This window comes from Manis javanica, chromosome X (assembly GCF_040802235.1).
Source record: "Manis javanica isolate MJ-LG chromosome X, MJ_LKY, whole genome shotgun sequence".
Classification (NCBI taxonomy): Eukaryota; Metazoa; Chordata; class Mammalia; order Pholidota; family Manidae; genus Manis; species Manis javanica.
This window is the reverse complement of record NC_133174.1, coordinates 72,986,217-73,003,267: the sequence shown is the minus strand read 5'-3', so window position 1 is coordinate 73,003,267 and position 17,051 is coordinate 72,986,217. Positions and strand designations below refer to the sequence as shown.

Below are 17,051 nucleotides of genomic sequence, written 5' to 3'. Positions count from 1 at the left end.
TCAAGCCCAAAGAAAACTTAAGCAGCAACTGCTTGGAGACTATCATAGGTATAAGTAAAGATCCTGGCAGCTTAACTTGTAAGAATACTTACTTAGCTAAACCCATAGTGACAGAAGAACAACCAATTAGCCCTTCCACTGATAAATCCAGAAAGAGACCAATAGTGGTCACTGCCATGTGGAAAAAATACTGGCAGTAGAGTAATACAGGTATGAGTTCAAATTCTACCTTCCTCATTTAATACTGGAATGATCCTGAGCAATTATTTAACTTCTCTGAGCGTTTTTTTTTCTTTCCATAAAACAGGGATAATACCACCTACCTCAGAGACAGATGAGTCGTAATAATTAAATGAGATAATATATACACCACTTACTCAATAACACACACAAAGTAGATTCTCAGTAATTCCCTATATACTTATGGGATTTACTTAAGTCAGGAACCATATGTTACTGATCTCTATACCCTTTGTATGTGAGTCACAGTATTGCATGTTGGCTGATATGAACAATACATGTATGCTTTTGAATGGTTGAAAGGACCCTTCCATTCTAAATTAATTACATCAAAGAGTCAGGCTTATTTTACCAAAGTTTGTTCCTACACAACACTTCCATCTCTGAGACTGCTTTTTTTTTTTTTTTAAGAATTCATGATGGTTACTGATAAGTCACTACTGTGCCATTTTTTTCTTACTGATATCATCTTCTTCTTGAGAAGAATCTTTAACTGCCATGTAAACCATCTTCTCCCGCTGCATTCGGCTCTGGTCAAGCACTCCAGCTACAGAATGTCCACTGGTGTACTCACTCTCTGTGACAATTTCTGTTCCACCTTAATAATTAAAACACAAAATAGAGGAGTATCATGGACTAATTACCTAAATTAGTAAGGAGGATATATAAGAGATATTTTCCTCTAGAAAAATATTCCCCCCAAATATTCCAATGTAAATTTCTAAGTGTCAAGAGAATTTCCTCATGAATTACACTTTAAATTTCAGTCATCACTGAAAAATTACAACAAATGTTAACACATCACACATGCCAAGCACTATGTAAGTCTCTTACATGTAATTTACCCACTTAATCCTAACAATAGCCCTATAAAGTAGTTACTGTCATTACAGTCATTTTATGGAGAAGGAAACTGAGGCAGAAGGAGATTCAGTAACTCACCAAAAGCTATTCAGTTAACTGGCAGACTAGGATGAAAATCTAAGCGACCTGTTTCTAGGCTCTAGCCTGCCCTTAAATACTCATTATAATTTCCTACTCTAAACCAAATCCTCTCCACTCATTTGTTTTGATAATTCAACTGTAATATTCTACTCATGTTTGAAAGAATCTAATAACATATTCTGCATTTCTGCTTTATATCCATATACAATTTTTATATCCCAGCCTGAAAGAGAGATATAAAAAAATCTGCACTTTGAACACAATTGTAGAATAGCCAGAAAAGGTTACAAGGAAGTTCTAATTCCTAACCATTTGCAATAAATCAATCTTGTACCTATTTCAACATCATCTTCAGCCTCAGCTTTAAATATATACACTTTTATTACTTCTGAACCAAATCCATCTTCTTTAACATCTTCTTGTGAACCATCGCTGCCAATTTTTAATGGTGTGTTCCCCATATGCTCTAATTTTTCCCCAACATCATCCACTGTAAAATATAAAGAGGGAACTATTTCAGTCAAAAAGTACCACTGATATTTAGTGGGTGAGAAGCATAAGTGCAATGTGAAATACTGAGTACTGTGTTAACCATCTACCCACTATATTCAGTAATGACCTATTACTGCAACCATTAAAGTGGTATATGTTTCAGGAAAGACAGTATACAAGATCAGATATACTACAGATCAAATTATATTTTAAAAAACCTACTCAGAGATTTATACACACACACACACACAAAAAGTGCTTAATAACCATACAGAATAATTAAAAGGTTTGGGAAAAGATTAGTCTTCCATCATGTTCAACATTTTAAGTGAAATCCTAACACCAAATTTAATAACAGAAAAATTAGAACATAAAATACATAATACTCATAAAAGGTCACATAAAAAATAATTCCCAAATTAAACAGTAGTATTTCTAAAACCAATTAACATGTGAAGTCTAGGATTAAAAAATAGAGGAAACATAGAAAACACCCTAACTGTTTTATATAAAGGGCTTTTCAAAATCATTATAGAAAAAAATCTTAGTAAATACTCTTAATTTCTGTTGAGTCATGGAAGACAGCTTCAAATCAGAAATTTTCTGTACTTCTAGGTTTATCAATGTATGTTTTACTTCAGAATCATATACAAAGGTAAAGAAATAATATTTGAGAATATTACTTACATTTTAAGTATACTTTAAAAATATGATTCCTTCAGTCTTTAAGAATAACATTTAGTTTCACATGAATACTATGCATGAACTATGCAATGAATATATCATATTAACAAACTTTGTACTTTGAGCATAAATATTCCACAATAAAATCCCCCCATTATATGCTTGTCCCTATAAAAACTGAAATGTAGTCAAAACTGAAAATCTACTCCTTCCTATTATATGTATCGTAGTATCATATATAAAATCCAAAACCTTTCACTATAAGTAATTCCACAAGTACTGAAAACAGAATAAAGTGACATTAAGTTTTCAGAAAAAAAGTACTTTCTTATTCTTGGAAATAAAGATACAGGATATACAAACACCTCAGAAAGCATCCTAAATATTAATTTCTTAGGTTGGAATAACTTAGAGTAAATTAATAAGTAAAAATACTCTCATTTGATAAATGCTGCTTTATTATACTTGAGTGGTTTAGAGTGATCACAGTTCCTTCCGGGAGGAACTGAATTAAAAATAATAATTACAACGCTTAAATAGAATTCATGCCTCATATCGAATTTACCAAGTATCATAATTCCTCCAAGTGGTAAAGATACGTCAAGACAAATGCTGGGCATAGAAGCCACAGGACATAAATCTGCAAAGAAGTAAAAAGTTAACCTTTTCAAACAATATGGCTTCTCTCTCACTTACCAACTTTACATCTCCCTGTATGGCCCCGGAAGATGACTGGTTAGCCAGAGACGGGTAAGATTCCTCAAGGGAGGAACAACCTAAGACAGGCACAGTCGCAGGGGGGCCATCAGGTGAGAAATTGGGGATCAACAGTGGTGAAGCTTAGAACCTCACCCCCCCTGTTTTGAGAGAAATCTGCATCCGTGGATGTTTTATTGCCCTTGTCTAGCTCGGATTAACACATAAGTCTACAGGCACACACCTGATCATCTACAATTGCTCTCTTACAACACTAAACTATGTTTTCTACCTTTATCTTGCATCTACCTACCACTTCAGCATTTTATTAAAAATAAAAATAATAATAATAATAAAGGGAGAAATGTGGGATCCGCATATAAATCAAGTATAAAAATCAAACGAATATTCATATTTGACCTGATTGTTTATAGTTCATAATGCATGATCAAAACCAAAAGTTTCTGTGATGACTGCCCTTGTACTGTTCACCATGTAAGAACTTATTCACTATGTAAGAATTCGTTCACCATGTAAAAACTTGTTCGTTATGCTTCAGAAAATTGGAGACTGACGAGAATTAGGCTTGAGATGGATTAATGATTGTGCATTGAGCATTGACTCCCCTATACAGAATTTTATTGTTGTTAACAACCATTTGATCAATAAATATGAGATGCCCTCTCAAAAAAAAATAAGAAGAATAATAATAATAATTTAAAAAACTAAAGCTTATGAAATGAAATACATATTTTGGGTCACTTCTCAATAGTTCTGGACCATAATTTTTGCTTTGAGTACTGAAGTTACTGCTGCTATTCTGATTCCATTTATACCTTTCCTTAAGGTCCATAAGTTAATGCATTCATTATTTTCTTAGATTCCTTAGAATGAACAATTTTGAAATGTACTGAGTAAATTTATTCTGTATTTTAAATTCATAGAAGATGATAGTTATTAAAGATGTTAGTGTGCAGTTTTAAGAGCTAAGCCATCAACTTCACCAAGATTCACTCTATGCTTTGTGATAGGAAGTAAAAGGTTAAATTAACAAAGACTTAATAGCCAATCAACTGACTTTAGACACAGATCTTCAAAGACTCTTCTTAATGCAGATAATACTCAAAATAGTCCAAATTCCAGCTTAACCATTTGTGCTTGTTGTAAGGCTTGCAATATCCAAGACATACAGTGTCATTTCTCAATTCATGTGACATCAAGCCAATAATACGAGGGTAATAGTATATACACCACAGAATTCTACTGGTGCTAAATATAGCATAAAAGAGTAAGGTGCACTGTTTGCCAACACTGCATAGTTTGCTAATGTTCAGTATCTTTTTATAGCCCAATGGCACCATCTGATTAAAATTTTATTTTAGCAAAATGTACAAAAAAATTCCTTTTTTAATAAGTGGGCTGCTTAATGTACTCCTTTTATGTTATGTCTACCAGAATATCATGGTGGATAGTATAGTATAAACATAGTATTGATGTACCGTTGGGATGGGCAAGGCAATGTGTAACGGACCTGTATTTCACAATGCTGAAATAAACAAAAATTAGCAACATTTAAATCACAAAAGTATTCCATTCCCAAAAACTGAAGGAACAAAACAGCAGCGGAATTACAGAACCCAAAAATGGACTAACAGGTACCAAAGGGGAAGGGATTGGGGAGGATGGGTGGGTAGGGAGGGATAAGTGGGGGGAAGAAAGGGGGTATTAAGATTAGCATACATGGGGGTGTGGGAGAAAGGGGAGGGCTGTACAACACAGAGAAGACAAGTAGTGATTCTACAACATTTTGCTATGCTGATGGACAGTGACTGTAAAGTGGTTTATAGGGGGGATCTGAAATAGGGGAGAGCTTAGTAAACATAATATTCTTCATGTAAGTGTAGATTAAAGATAAAAAAAAGAAAAGGGGGATTACTCCTTGATAGGATAAAACTAACTGTAAATCAACGATTAATGCATGCTTTAAATATCCTTAATTTTGATCACTTAAAGGGTGTCAGATGATCGGTTATGGAGGTACACTTTTCTGATAATATTCCTTTCTCTTAAAAAAAAAAAAGCAGCGGTTCCTGTGTGGTGACCTCCAATGAGTTCTACACAATGGTATAAAGGGCATATCAAAGTGTGGGCAAAGGGTCTGTTTGTGTTTATACAGAGGATCAAAGCCTAATTTGGCTACCCAGAAAATGAACTAAGATATGATATGAAGAAGAACTTCCAACAACAGCACTCTCTGGAAGAGTCATACCAGAAGATGATCATCAAAAAACCTCAACAAAGATCCAGGCGATGCTGCAGTTGTAGCTGCATCCATCCCACCGGTTCCTGGACTTGCCATTGGAATGAAGAAGGAGATATCTTAAGCTGGCCTGTGCATACAGTAAAACAACAAATTTGACTGGACCTATACTGTTGGAACTCAACCAAGAATTAGGAGAAGTGCAAGTTGTAGCACTCCAAAATCTTACAACTACAGACTATCTACTGTTAAAAGAACATATGGGATGTGAACAGTTCGCAGGTATGGGTTGTTTTAATTTGTCTGATTTCTCTCAGACTATTCAAGTACAGTTGGACAATATCCATCATATCATAGATAAATTTTCACAAATGCTTAGGGTGCCTAACTGGTTTTCTTGGCTTCACTGGAGATGGCTGGTAATTATAGATCTACTTTGGTTATGTAACTGTATTCCTACTATGTTAATCTGTATGTACAATTTAATTAGTAGTTTAAAACCTATACATGCTTAAGTTACTCTACAAGAAGATATGTCAAAGAAATAATCAATCCTCCCATGTTTTCTTCCATCTGCTACCTCTATAGCTTTTCTTCTTCCTTCCTAATTACAACCCTTAAATAGAATTCATGCCTCATATCAGATTTACCGAGTATCATAATTCCTCCAAGTGGTAAAGATACCTCAAGACAAATGCTGGGCATAGAAGCCACAGGACATAAATCTGCAAAGAAGTAAAAAGCTAACCTTTTCAAACAATATGGCTTCTCTCTCACTTACCAACTTTACATCTCCCTGTATGGCCCCGGAAGGTGACTGGTTAGCCAGAGACGGGTAAGATTCCTCAAGGGAGGAACAACCTAAGACAGGCACAGTCGCAGGGGGGCCATCAGGTGAGAAACTGGGGATCAACAGTGGTGAGGCTTAGAACCTCATCCCCCCTGTTTTGAGAGAAATCTTCTGCATCTGTGGAGGTTTTAATGCCCTTGTCTAGCTTGGATTAACACATAGTCTACAGGCACACACCTGATCATCTACATTTGCCCTCTTACAGCACTAAACTATGTTTTCTACCTTTATCTTGCATCTACCTACCACTTCAGCATTTTATTAAAAATAAAAATAATAATAATAAAGGGAGAAATGTGGGATCCACATATAAATCAAGTATGAAAATTAAACAAATATTCATATTTGACCTGATTGTTTATAGTTCATAATGCGTGATCAAAACCGAAAGTTTCTGTGATGACTGCCCTTGTACTGTTCACCATGTAAGAACTCATTCACTATGTAAGAATTTGTTCACCATGTAAGAACTTGTTCATTATGCTTCTGAAGATTGGAGACTGACGACAATTAGGCTTGGGGTGGATTAATGATTGTGCATTGAACATTAACTCCCCTATACAGAATTTTATTGTTGTTAACAACCATTTGATCAATAAATATGAGAGATGCCCTCTCAAAAAAAAAAAAAGTATTCCATTCCCAGGTATATACCCAAGAGGATCTGAAAATGTATGTCCCCATAAAAACTTGTACAGGAATGCTCATGGCAGCATTATTCATAATAGTTAAAAGTGGAAACAACCCAAATGTCCACCAACTGATAAATGGATAAGTAAAATGCATATCCTTATAATGAAATAACTTGGTAAGAAAAAATAAAGTACTGACACATACTACAACATGGATGATCCTTGAAAGCATTATGCTAAGTGAAAGAAGCCAGACACAAAAGGCCACATATTATATGACTATATTTATAAGAAATGCTAAGAATAGGCAAATCTAGAGAGACAGGATCTGAATTAATGTTTGCTTGGTGGGTAGGGTGCATGGAGTGAGGATGACTGCTAAACGGTGTGGAGTTTCATTTGGGGTGAAGAAAAAATTCTAAAACTGATTTTAGTAGTGGCTGTACAACTCTGTGAATATACTAACAACTATTGAATTGTGCACCTTAAACAGGTGAACTGTATGGCATGTGAATTATATCTCAGAAAAGCTGTTAAAAATTACAAAGGTGTTACCTTTTCTTTTTACCCCTGAAATTGGTGAGGTTTGCAGAGATTCCCATAATGACCCTACCAAGATATTTTACTTTTTACAAAATTATGTTCCTGAAAGAAACATAAACTGATTTTATAAGTTAAAAAAATAATTTGAATGCATTACATTGCTTCATTATTAAAGGAACCTTCATCTTCCACTGAAGCTTTTTATAAAGGAAATCATTACCCATAAATGCCTTATGGGGGTTAGGTATTTTTAAAGAGCACATCTGGGATAATATATACAGATACAGCTATCCTACATTAATTTCTAAGTTACTCAGCACAAGCGGAAGAATCTAAACATCTGCTTAAATACGGAATTCATGAAGTTTAGCCTGAAAGTGGAAAAAATTCAGATGCACCCCAGATATTGAGAGAAGACAAACTCCTTACCTGTAAAACTCAGCTAATAATAAGAATTCCTTACAGGAATATTTAGGAATTCAATGACAAGATGGAGGTCTGTTTTAAGTCCTCTACTGTCTCTCTTAGATATGGTGTAAAACTCTATCTTGGAGGAAAAACCAGAAGAGGACTTTTAAAATTAACACTGAGGCCTTTCAAGGCAATTTATTCTCTGGTCAACAGAAATGAAGAGGTACAGAAAATGAAGATTAAGATATGGAAAAAAGCAAAGAACTAAATCAAAACAAAATAAAATAAATGAAAATAGAAGAGAGTAACTAGTACCAATATGAGTATTATAACCATTATAAAACTGTCAAGGATCTGGGTGGTGGGAAAATAAGAAATATAAAAAATATTTAATTTTTGTACATTTGTATATTCTATTTTCCACAAAAAAATTGCTTAAGTTTAAAGGGATTTTAAAAAATTGTTGCTGTTCCTTTACAAATCATTTCTTTACAAATGATTACAAATAATTAATCCCAAGTGTATATTCCCCATAAAATGACCCTGCAGCAATACCAATATTATTTAAGCAATACAATTGTTCTTTATAATCTTCAGTCTAATTCTATAAGGCCAGGTCGCAAATCCTTTACATTTGACATATATAATAATATCAAGATAATATTCTACATTGAAATATCTAGAAACTCAGAATAAAAAGCCTTTTGCAGAATCAAATCATAGAAGATAATGTAACTGCTCACAAGACGTATGTCTGCATTTTCAAATGCTTTAAACCCAAAGGGTTTAATTTGACTAGTACCCTTTTAAAGGCATAATTCAATATTATTTTGGTACAGAAAGACTACCAACTTTTGTCACACCATTTTGTATAATGATAACAATAGTTTTTATTAAATGTGAGGCTCAGATGTAAATATGGAGTTGCTTTAGTAATCCACATCAATTTTAAAAGAGGTAATAACATTTGCACAGGCACTCTAGTCTTTCAGCAACTTAAATCATTCCCTTAAAAACAATGTAAATATTCACCTTCAAAGTGCTTATTGAGGGAAAAAACACCCTTCAGAATCATATACACATATTAAATCTAATTTGTTTTTAGTTTTAAATTTATTGATACAAACATATAACATACAAACACTTTCTACACACATACACATATTCTACCTGGCAATGCACTTCCCAATCAACTTTATTTTAAAAAGAAAAGAACAAAAATCCTCCCTGGAAAAGTGAAGTCCTTATCTAATCTTTACTATTTCCAGTATCATCCCTTTAAATTTTATAAAGAATAGACCTACGTCTTCCACAAGCTCACTCATCATGAGATTTTTATTACTGTTCAGGCAAACCCACCACTTTGAAAGGAGAACAAGATAGTTCTTTCTTTCTCCTTTAGATAGAGTGTCTTAAGGACACTGTAAGGCAGTCTGAAATAAACATGTTAATAAAGTATTTTTGCATAGAACACACACGCACACATTTAGGCAAACAGAAAATAAACGCACAGAACGGTGGGACACAATATGTCCTTATGATTCACTTTTCAAATATTTAATATAAAAACCAATTACATATTTCTTAACCTATTATGCTTAACTTCTTAAGCAAAACTGAACTGACAACTCCAGTACCTGCCATATTAAAATGAAAGCAGTGGCTGTATATAATAAATGTCCCATTTTGAAATATATTGACCATTAAAATTTTGTATCAACACTGCTGTTGAACCTTCCAAATTTGTATGCCTTTTCTAAGATATTAATAAATTGCATTATTTTACTTAATCTAGGGTATGAGTTTTCACTGAGTAAATTAAAGACATGAACAAATTCAAAAAAGCATTTCAACACAGCTTTGAAAAAAATTATTTTTCAAAAAGATCACCCCCATGACTTTTACTGACTAGATCCCCCAACCCAGAAAATCTTTCCAGGCTATATGTAAATCAAAGTCCCCAGTAATAATGGATTTTTGTGGCACTTACGAGATATCATTAAGTAGTCTTCAGAAGTGCTCTTAATATCATCATCATCATCTTCGTCGTTGTCGTCATCATCATCTTCAGTTTTAATAGTAACTGTAGAACCAGGAACACCACCAGTTGCTTGAATCACAGTCTCTGTATCTGAATTAGTGACAAGAACCTCTTCTGATACCATTGTGGGAGAGTCAACTCCTGAAACACAATCCTGGACCACATGTTCTAAGTGTCCATCAGGACCAGTAACAAGGTCAGCCACAAAAACCTGCTCAGGTACTCTAACGGTTTCTGTAATTAGCTCAGAAGACAAGATGTGATCGCTATCATCTTCCTCTAAATCTTCTTCAATGGCAACATCAGCTTCCAGTACAGCTTCAGGAACAATTACACCATCTGTTACTACATCAGTCTCAGTGATGATATCAGGCCCATGGACAACTTCAGCTGCAAGGCCATGATCAAGAGTTATCCCTTCATCTGTGACAACATCAGAAACTAATACAGCCTCAGGAACTGAAACAACAATATGGTCTCCATCGATATGTGCAGTACCAGCCATTCCAGCCACTATAATACAAACAATTATTCAAGAAGAGTAAAGTTATTTTATTAATTAACAGTACAGAATTTATAAATCAGAGGACAGAATATTTTTAAAATATGAAATGGTCCTGGCCAAACTATCATTTAAAAAACTGATAATTTAACTGCACCAACCAGGAACTGGGGTGGAGATAGCTGAATACAATGGTAGTAAAATCTAAATTAAGACCTTAAAAACAATGTACTTTATTTTCAAGTAAAACATAAAAGCCACAGTGAGATATCATTACACACCACTTAGAGCAGCTTAAAAAATAAAACAATAATACCAGCTCAGGTTGGTGAAGACATGGAGAAACTGGATCTCTCACATGTTGCTAGTAGCAATGTAAAATGGTAACAGCCACTCTGGAAAATAGTTTAGCTGTTTCCTACAGAACTAAACATGCATTTACCACACAACCCAACAACTTTACTTTAGGGCATTTTCCCCAGAAATATTAAAGCATATGTTTATGCAAAAAACTGTGCATAAATATTCATAACAGCTCACAGAAGCTATTACTGTAGTAGAAATTGCAAATCCATATGTCCTTCAGCAGGTGAATGTTTGGTTAAATCAATGATGGTACATCCTTACCATGCCCAGCAATAAAAAAGGGACAAACTATTGATACATTCAACAACTTGAGTGACTCTCCAGAAAATTAAGCTGAGTGAAAAAGCCAATTACCAAAGGTAACAATATTGTATTGTATAATGTATAACTGGAATCATCTATATTACAATTTCAAATTTATTAAACTAGAGATAGAATACAGATTAGCAGTTGCCAAGGGTGTGTGTGTGAATATGTTGACATAACATATATGTGGTGATAGAACAGTTATCTTCATTGTGGTGGTGTTTACACAAGTTTATATATGAAACAAAACTACGCAGAACTATATACACTCACATATGCACACACACACAAATGTATATAAAAAATGGTGAAAAGTTAATGAGGTCTGTAGTCTAGTTAAAAGTAATGCACCAAAGTTAATTTCCTGGTTTTGATACTGTAGTACAGTTATGTAAGATGTCACCACTGGAGGAAGATGAGTAAAATGTACATGGGACCCTATGTACATATTTTTTCTGTTGCTTGTGAGTCTAGTATTTCAAAAAATTAAAAGGACACACACATAAAAGTGTACTAATACGTTAAATTGAGTTAATAAAATATGACAAGCTTACTACATTATAAAATGTGTATTATAAACATGAAAGTCTCTGAACTTCTTTATAAGAATTACTACATTCAAAAGTGGAAGGTCTCTTTCAACACCTGATTTTCGGGGGGAAAAAAGACCAAACTCCATTTTAGACAAAAATTTGGTTTGCTAAACAAGATCATTCATATGGACTCAAATTGTATTAAAATCTAAATTAGTAAATCTGCAGGAATAAAGCTTTAATTAACATTTTTCTTGAGTAGCATAGTAAACACTGACTACTACCCACCTTCTAAATACTTTAAGAATGTAATAAAATTCCTTCATGAGCAACTCTTAAATTTGGCCTCCCTGAGGTGGTATAGTAAACAAGCTAATTGAGTTTATGGACCAGGTTATAACAAAATTATCTATATAAATTAATCCAGTACAAAGCCTTTTCCACATAATGATCACTTTCTATAAAATCACGCCTGAAAGAGTATTATTTGTTATTCAGTGTTCACTATTATTAACCAATTCATTATGGAAGTTAGTTAACAAGTGAGGATGGAGATCAATGCACACTATTATGATCGCCCATAAAAAAATAAGGTGAGAAAGGAAAGCTGCCTTTCAAGATTATCTTCCTTTATACCCTTCTGTATCCATCTTGCTATTCTCAAACTCTCACCTAAACCACCATATTATCCCAAAAAGACACAGCATCAATCTTGAAAACCTGGTAGACAAGGGAATGTTTGTATAACAAGTGCTTTCTATTCACTTGTTACTACACTGGCCATTTTGGAAAGGGGGAGGGAAGAAGAGGTTCAAACTTAGCACTCAATCAGATTGGAGGTGTGTTTTTTAGCAAGGAACAATTAAATGTTAAACCTTGCAAAATCACAGTATTAAAAATCTACATACATAAACAAAATTAATATTTTATAAAATCTTTACACAAGCCAGACTTGCAATATGGGAAATTCCACTTAATTTAGAGTATTGCTGGAGGTTAATTCTGTTCCTGAGAATAGACACTAGGGGAAGTTGGAAGGATAGAGTAATGCTAGTGCTGGCGTGGGTTAACATTAACCCGGTTGGGAGGATTTTAAGATGCAATAAATGCTTTTTAGCTCACCTAGCCTCTACTCTAGTAGGACGTTACAGGTCAAAATAAATCAGGTCTAAGCCAAGGTAAATTCAAATATGCTTGTTTACCATGAACTAAATAATTTAAAGGATCCTAACCAAGATTTGACAAGTTCCCCATGGTACTAGATTTCTCAAAACAAGATCCAAGATGTCTCCTCTTAAATTTTGCTCTTTCTTCTTATCAGCTCATCTGTTAGATTCCATTCAATTTCTAAGCAAAGTCTTATTTAAAGCAAAGTCACTTATTTAGTTATACTTATTGAGAACCAACTATCCACCAAATAGCCTAATACTTTTACATATTTCATTTAAGCCTCAGAACAACTTTATGAGGTGGAGTGTTACTATCCCCAGTTTGAATATGAAGGAACTATGGTTTAGAGAGGTTAAATAAGCTTGTCCAAGGTTCAAGCCGGGAGCTGTTTTCATTGTTTGACTCCAGACTGGCTTTTTTCTATCTGCATAAAGGAGGAAAGCAGAATTTATTTACTCTCGAGACTGTTTCTAAGAGATTTATAAGGTTAGCCAGGTGAGTCATGATTAAAGGAATAATTTGAGAGAGGGAGAGTAAAAAGACCTATCACACAGTCGGTCAGTCATTTAAATTTTAAAGCATTTAAGAAAAAATACAAATACCACATGATTTCACTTACATGTGGCATTTAAACAAAACAAAACAACAGAAATATTCAGACACTGAGAAGTTACTGGTGGTTACCATCAGGGAGGGTTTGGGTGGATGGGTGAAACGGGTGAAACAGATGAAAAGGAACAGAATCTCAATCATATAAATTGGTCAAGGGGAGGAAACTAAAGCATAGAGAATATAGTCAATAGTTCTGTAACACCATTCTATGTTGACAGATAGTAACTACACTACTTGGGGTGAGCATTTAATAACGAAGATTACTGTTGATCACTGTTGTATACTTGAAACCAATAAAATACTGTATATCAACTTCAATAAAAAACATTTTTAAAGCATTTATTAAGCAGCATTAGATGGCATTAGAAATTTATCTCACTAGGTAGCAAATTACAAATGATTAAGGAAAAAAAATTTTTTAAGTGTTAATTAGATAACCAGTAAACAGTAAGAAATAAGTCATCATTTCAAGTATTTCCCATTTTACTAAACTTACTTCATTTAAATGCAAATGCCGAGAATTTCACCAGAGAGATAGCATGAAATTGGGTATTTGTTGGATCTGCTTTGGACCACTGTCTAAGGCTGTTTTGCTGTTTAAGTCCCAATGCAACGTACTTTTTGCAACAATAAAATCTTAAAACAGCTGTTCATTCAAGGACAACCATCATACTTAGACATAAGCAAAGTTATTACATAAAGCATAATGTTGTAAATTTAAAAATCTCAACTATCTTTCAAAAGAAACTAGTCTAATGAATTTCTTAATTAATGTCTCAGATTCTTAATAGCCATCCCTTTCCAACCAACACTATAAAATTTAAAGAGAGCACTACGTGTGTATGTTAAACTCTTGTTTCAAAATACCATTAACTTATGGGACTGCAAGAATCTGTTTTGATGTTAGCATAAATTTAAAGACAATGTATCTAATTTGTAATGAAATTTTAGAATTTGCAATTTGCAAAGTTTAATGGGTGGGCGGACTGACCCCAAGGGGACTGCTTTCAGAAGAAACCTAAATCACAAGAATAAAATTTCCTTTGTCAAAAATCCTCCCAATAAGTTTAAACTGTTTGGTACCTTTGCATTTATTAAAATATGATAAAAAAATGAAAATACCTATATATGAAATTGAACTTGAATCTGTACATCAAAAAAATATGGAGTTCCTGCCTTCTAAGAGTTCAGACTTTCTTTACCAAGGACAAATATTTAATGTGATATCATCCCTAAACATAAATAAGTAAACATTAACCATATCAGCCATTTCTGCTCTAACTGGATATCCAGCAAAATAATCTAACCAAAAATGTAAAAACAATTTAGTTGCCATCTATTTGCTTGAATTTTTAAAAGCATAAAAGTTAAATTTAAACAGCATTTTAAAACAATGCACCCTTTCATAAACCAATAACCACAAAATACTATTAGGCAGTTGAATCACAAATAGCTATATAACAAAAAACTATGACTTTAAATATTTTCTGACATAAATAAGCTTATTTACTCTATTAAATTCATTTTAGAAAGGAATTTAAATGATACTGTGAAAATACTAACACAAAATCTGGAAGTAGTTCTCAAACTTTTCCAATTTATTACTCAAAAAAAGACAGGGGATAGTGAATGAAAATTTTGCTTTCTATCCCATTAAATGTTTATGTGAGTGCAACTATCTGTGTGTGTGTGTGTGTGTGTGTGTGTGTGTATTCTCCCCAATGCAAATGAAAGGCACACCAAGATGTGCTGTTTATCCTGTGGTTTCAGGTGCACCTTGGCACACTGCCACATGCCTCCAAGGGTAACCATACTCTAGTCTAAGACACAAAGCTTTAGGCCAAACACAAGTGTTCTAGTGCACTAAAAATATTTCAACAACTCAAATGCCTGTCAACTGATAAATGGATAAACAAATCGTGGTTTATCCATGCAGTGGAATATTACTCGGCAGTGAAAAGGAATAGAGCACTGACACATGGTACAACATGGATGAAACTTGAAAACTTTATGCTATGTCAAAGAAGCCAAACACAAAAGGCCACATATGGTATGATTCCACTTATAGGAAATGTCCAGAAAAGGTAAACCCATTGACAGAAGGATTAGTGGTTACCTAGGTCTGCAGATAGTGGGTAGGGAGTAACTGCTAATGAGTATGCGGTTTTACTTTATGATGACAAAATGTTCCAAAATCAGGCAGTGGTGATGGTTGCACAACTCTGCGAATATACTAAAAACCACTGAATTGTATTCTTTAAAATGGGTAAGTTGTATAGTATATGAATTATGTATCAATACAAAATAAACAAGAAAAAAGAACATACACAAAATATTTCAATATGCATATTCTACTTGCTTAATAGCTAAAATGAAATAAAGTGTAGATGCAATAAGGGACTACAATTGACCCTTCAACAATACAGATCTGAACCACTTATAAATGGATTTTTTTTTCAATAAATATATTGGAACACTTTTTGGAGATTTGCAACAATTTGAAAAATATTTTCTTTTCTCTCATTCATTTTATTGTTAAGAATACATTATATAATATAAATGACATACAGAATATGTGTTAATGACTATGTTATCAGTAAGGTTTCCAGTCTACAGTGGGATGTTAGCAGTTAAGTTTTAGGGAAGTCAAAAGTAATACTAGGATTTTGACTGTGAGGGGGTGGATGCCCCTAACACTAGTGTTGTTCAAGGATCAAGTACAATTAAATCTGAAGACATTGAGGAGAAATAATGGAAAGGAAGGTAAAAGGAATGCCAAGTAAAGGAACACCAAGTAAATATTCACCAGCACCAATCAGATGTTTTTTCCTGCCTCTGAGAGGAATCATACTTTACTTGGTAACAGGCAACTTATTCAGGAGTGAAGGGGGTGCTTCTGGCACTTTACCAAATGCTGCAGGGTAGGTCATACTTTGTATTAAATGGAGAAAATACTGCATTTCTTTAATTTTTAAAATATCTTATTTTTAAAAGGTAAAAAATTAAAGTTCTCATTTCAGCTAAAACTTATTTACCATACTGAAGTTCAACTTTTGTAGTATTTTAAAAACTATCCTTAGCAAATAATTTACAAAACTCTTTGTGAAATCTTACTTTTCAGCCCTTTGTACTTCTGAAATTTATCCCTGTACTTTTTTTCCACCCCAATTCAATTCTAAGTCACCCATAATCAAGGCCACTCACATCTGACTTTTAAAAATAAAGAATAAAGTGAAGATTGCTTATTCTTATATGTAATAATAAAGCCAAGTTTCCCTTCTATTTTATCAATTAACTGCACAGTCATCTTGATCCCCACCACATTTAGTCTTGATCTATGCACCAGACCTTTATTCATCAGAAAGAAATGTCAAGGAATCACAGAACAGGGAAGGCCATTAAATGTGATCATGTTATCTAATCCAACTCCCTCATAAAAGTGAATTAAGTAATTTGTCCAAGTTTATACACATAGTTAATAGGACTAGAAAAACTAGAATCCATTTCTTCTGGTTCTCATCTGTGGGCTTTACAAGAGGAGAAGAAGTAACACTCAACCATATTATCTGAACACAACAGTAGCATTTTCTTAATTGAGCAAAGTATCACACTAGCTGCAACTCTCCATCCCTAACTTCATCTTCTACAATTCCATAATACATTGATTTTATCCTACCTTACCATTTTTACTTTTTATCCTAACTTAAAAGTTTTACTTTGTATCCAAACTTACCATTTGTCTTTTCTACTCACTCCCATCTTTTCTTC

General features: G+C 33.6%; 1 protein-coding gene across 8 annotated transcripts in view; it reads right to left on the bottom strand.

The window, feature by feature from the left end:
* The window catches only part of ZNF711 (zinc finger protein 711), a 28,781-nt gene that overhangs the window by 6,950 nt on the left and 4,780 nt on the right, over positions 1 to 17,051 (bottom strand). For all 8 annotated transcript variants that reach the window (XM_017640182.3, XM_037004818.2, XM_017640191.3 and 5 more), the window contains 3 exons: positions 9,744 to 10,307; positions 1,520 to 1,675; positions 701 to 838 (listed from right to left, as the gene is read on the bottom strand). In XM_017640182.3, coding sequence (XP_017495671.1) covers positions 701 to 838; positions 1,520 to 1,675; positions 9,744 to 10,307 — 858 coding nt within the window. The remainder of the gene's footprint in view (positions 1 to 700; positions 839 to 1,519; positions 1,676 to 9,743; positions 10,308 to 17,051) is intronic.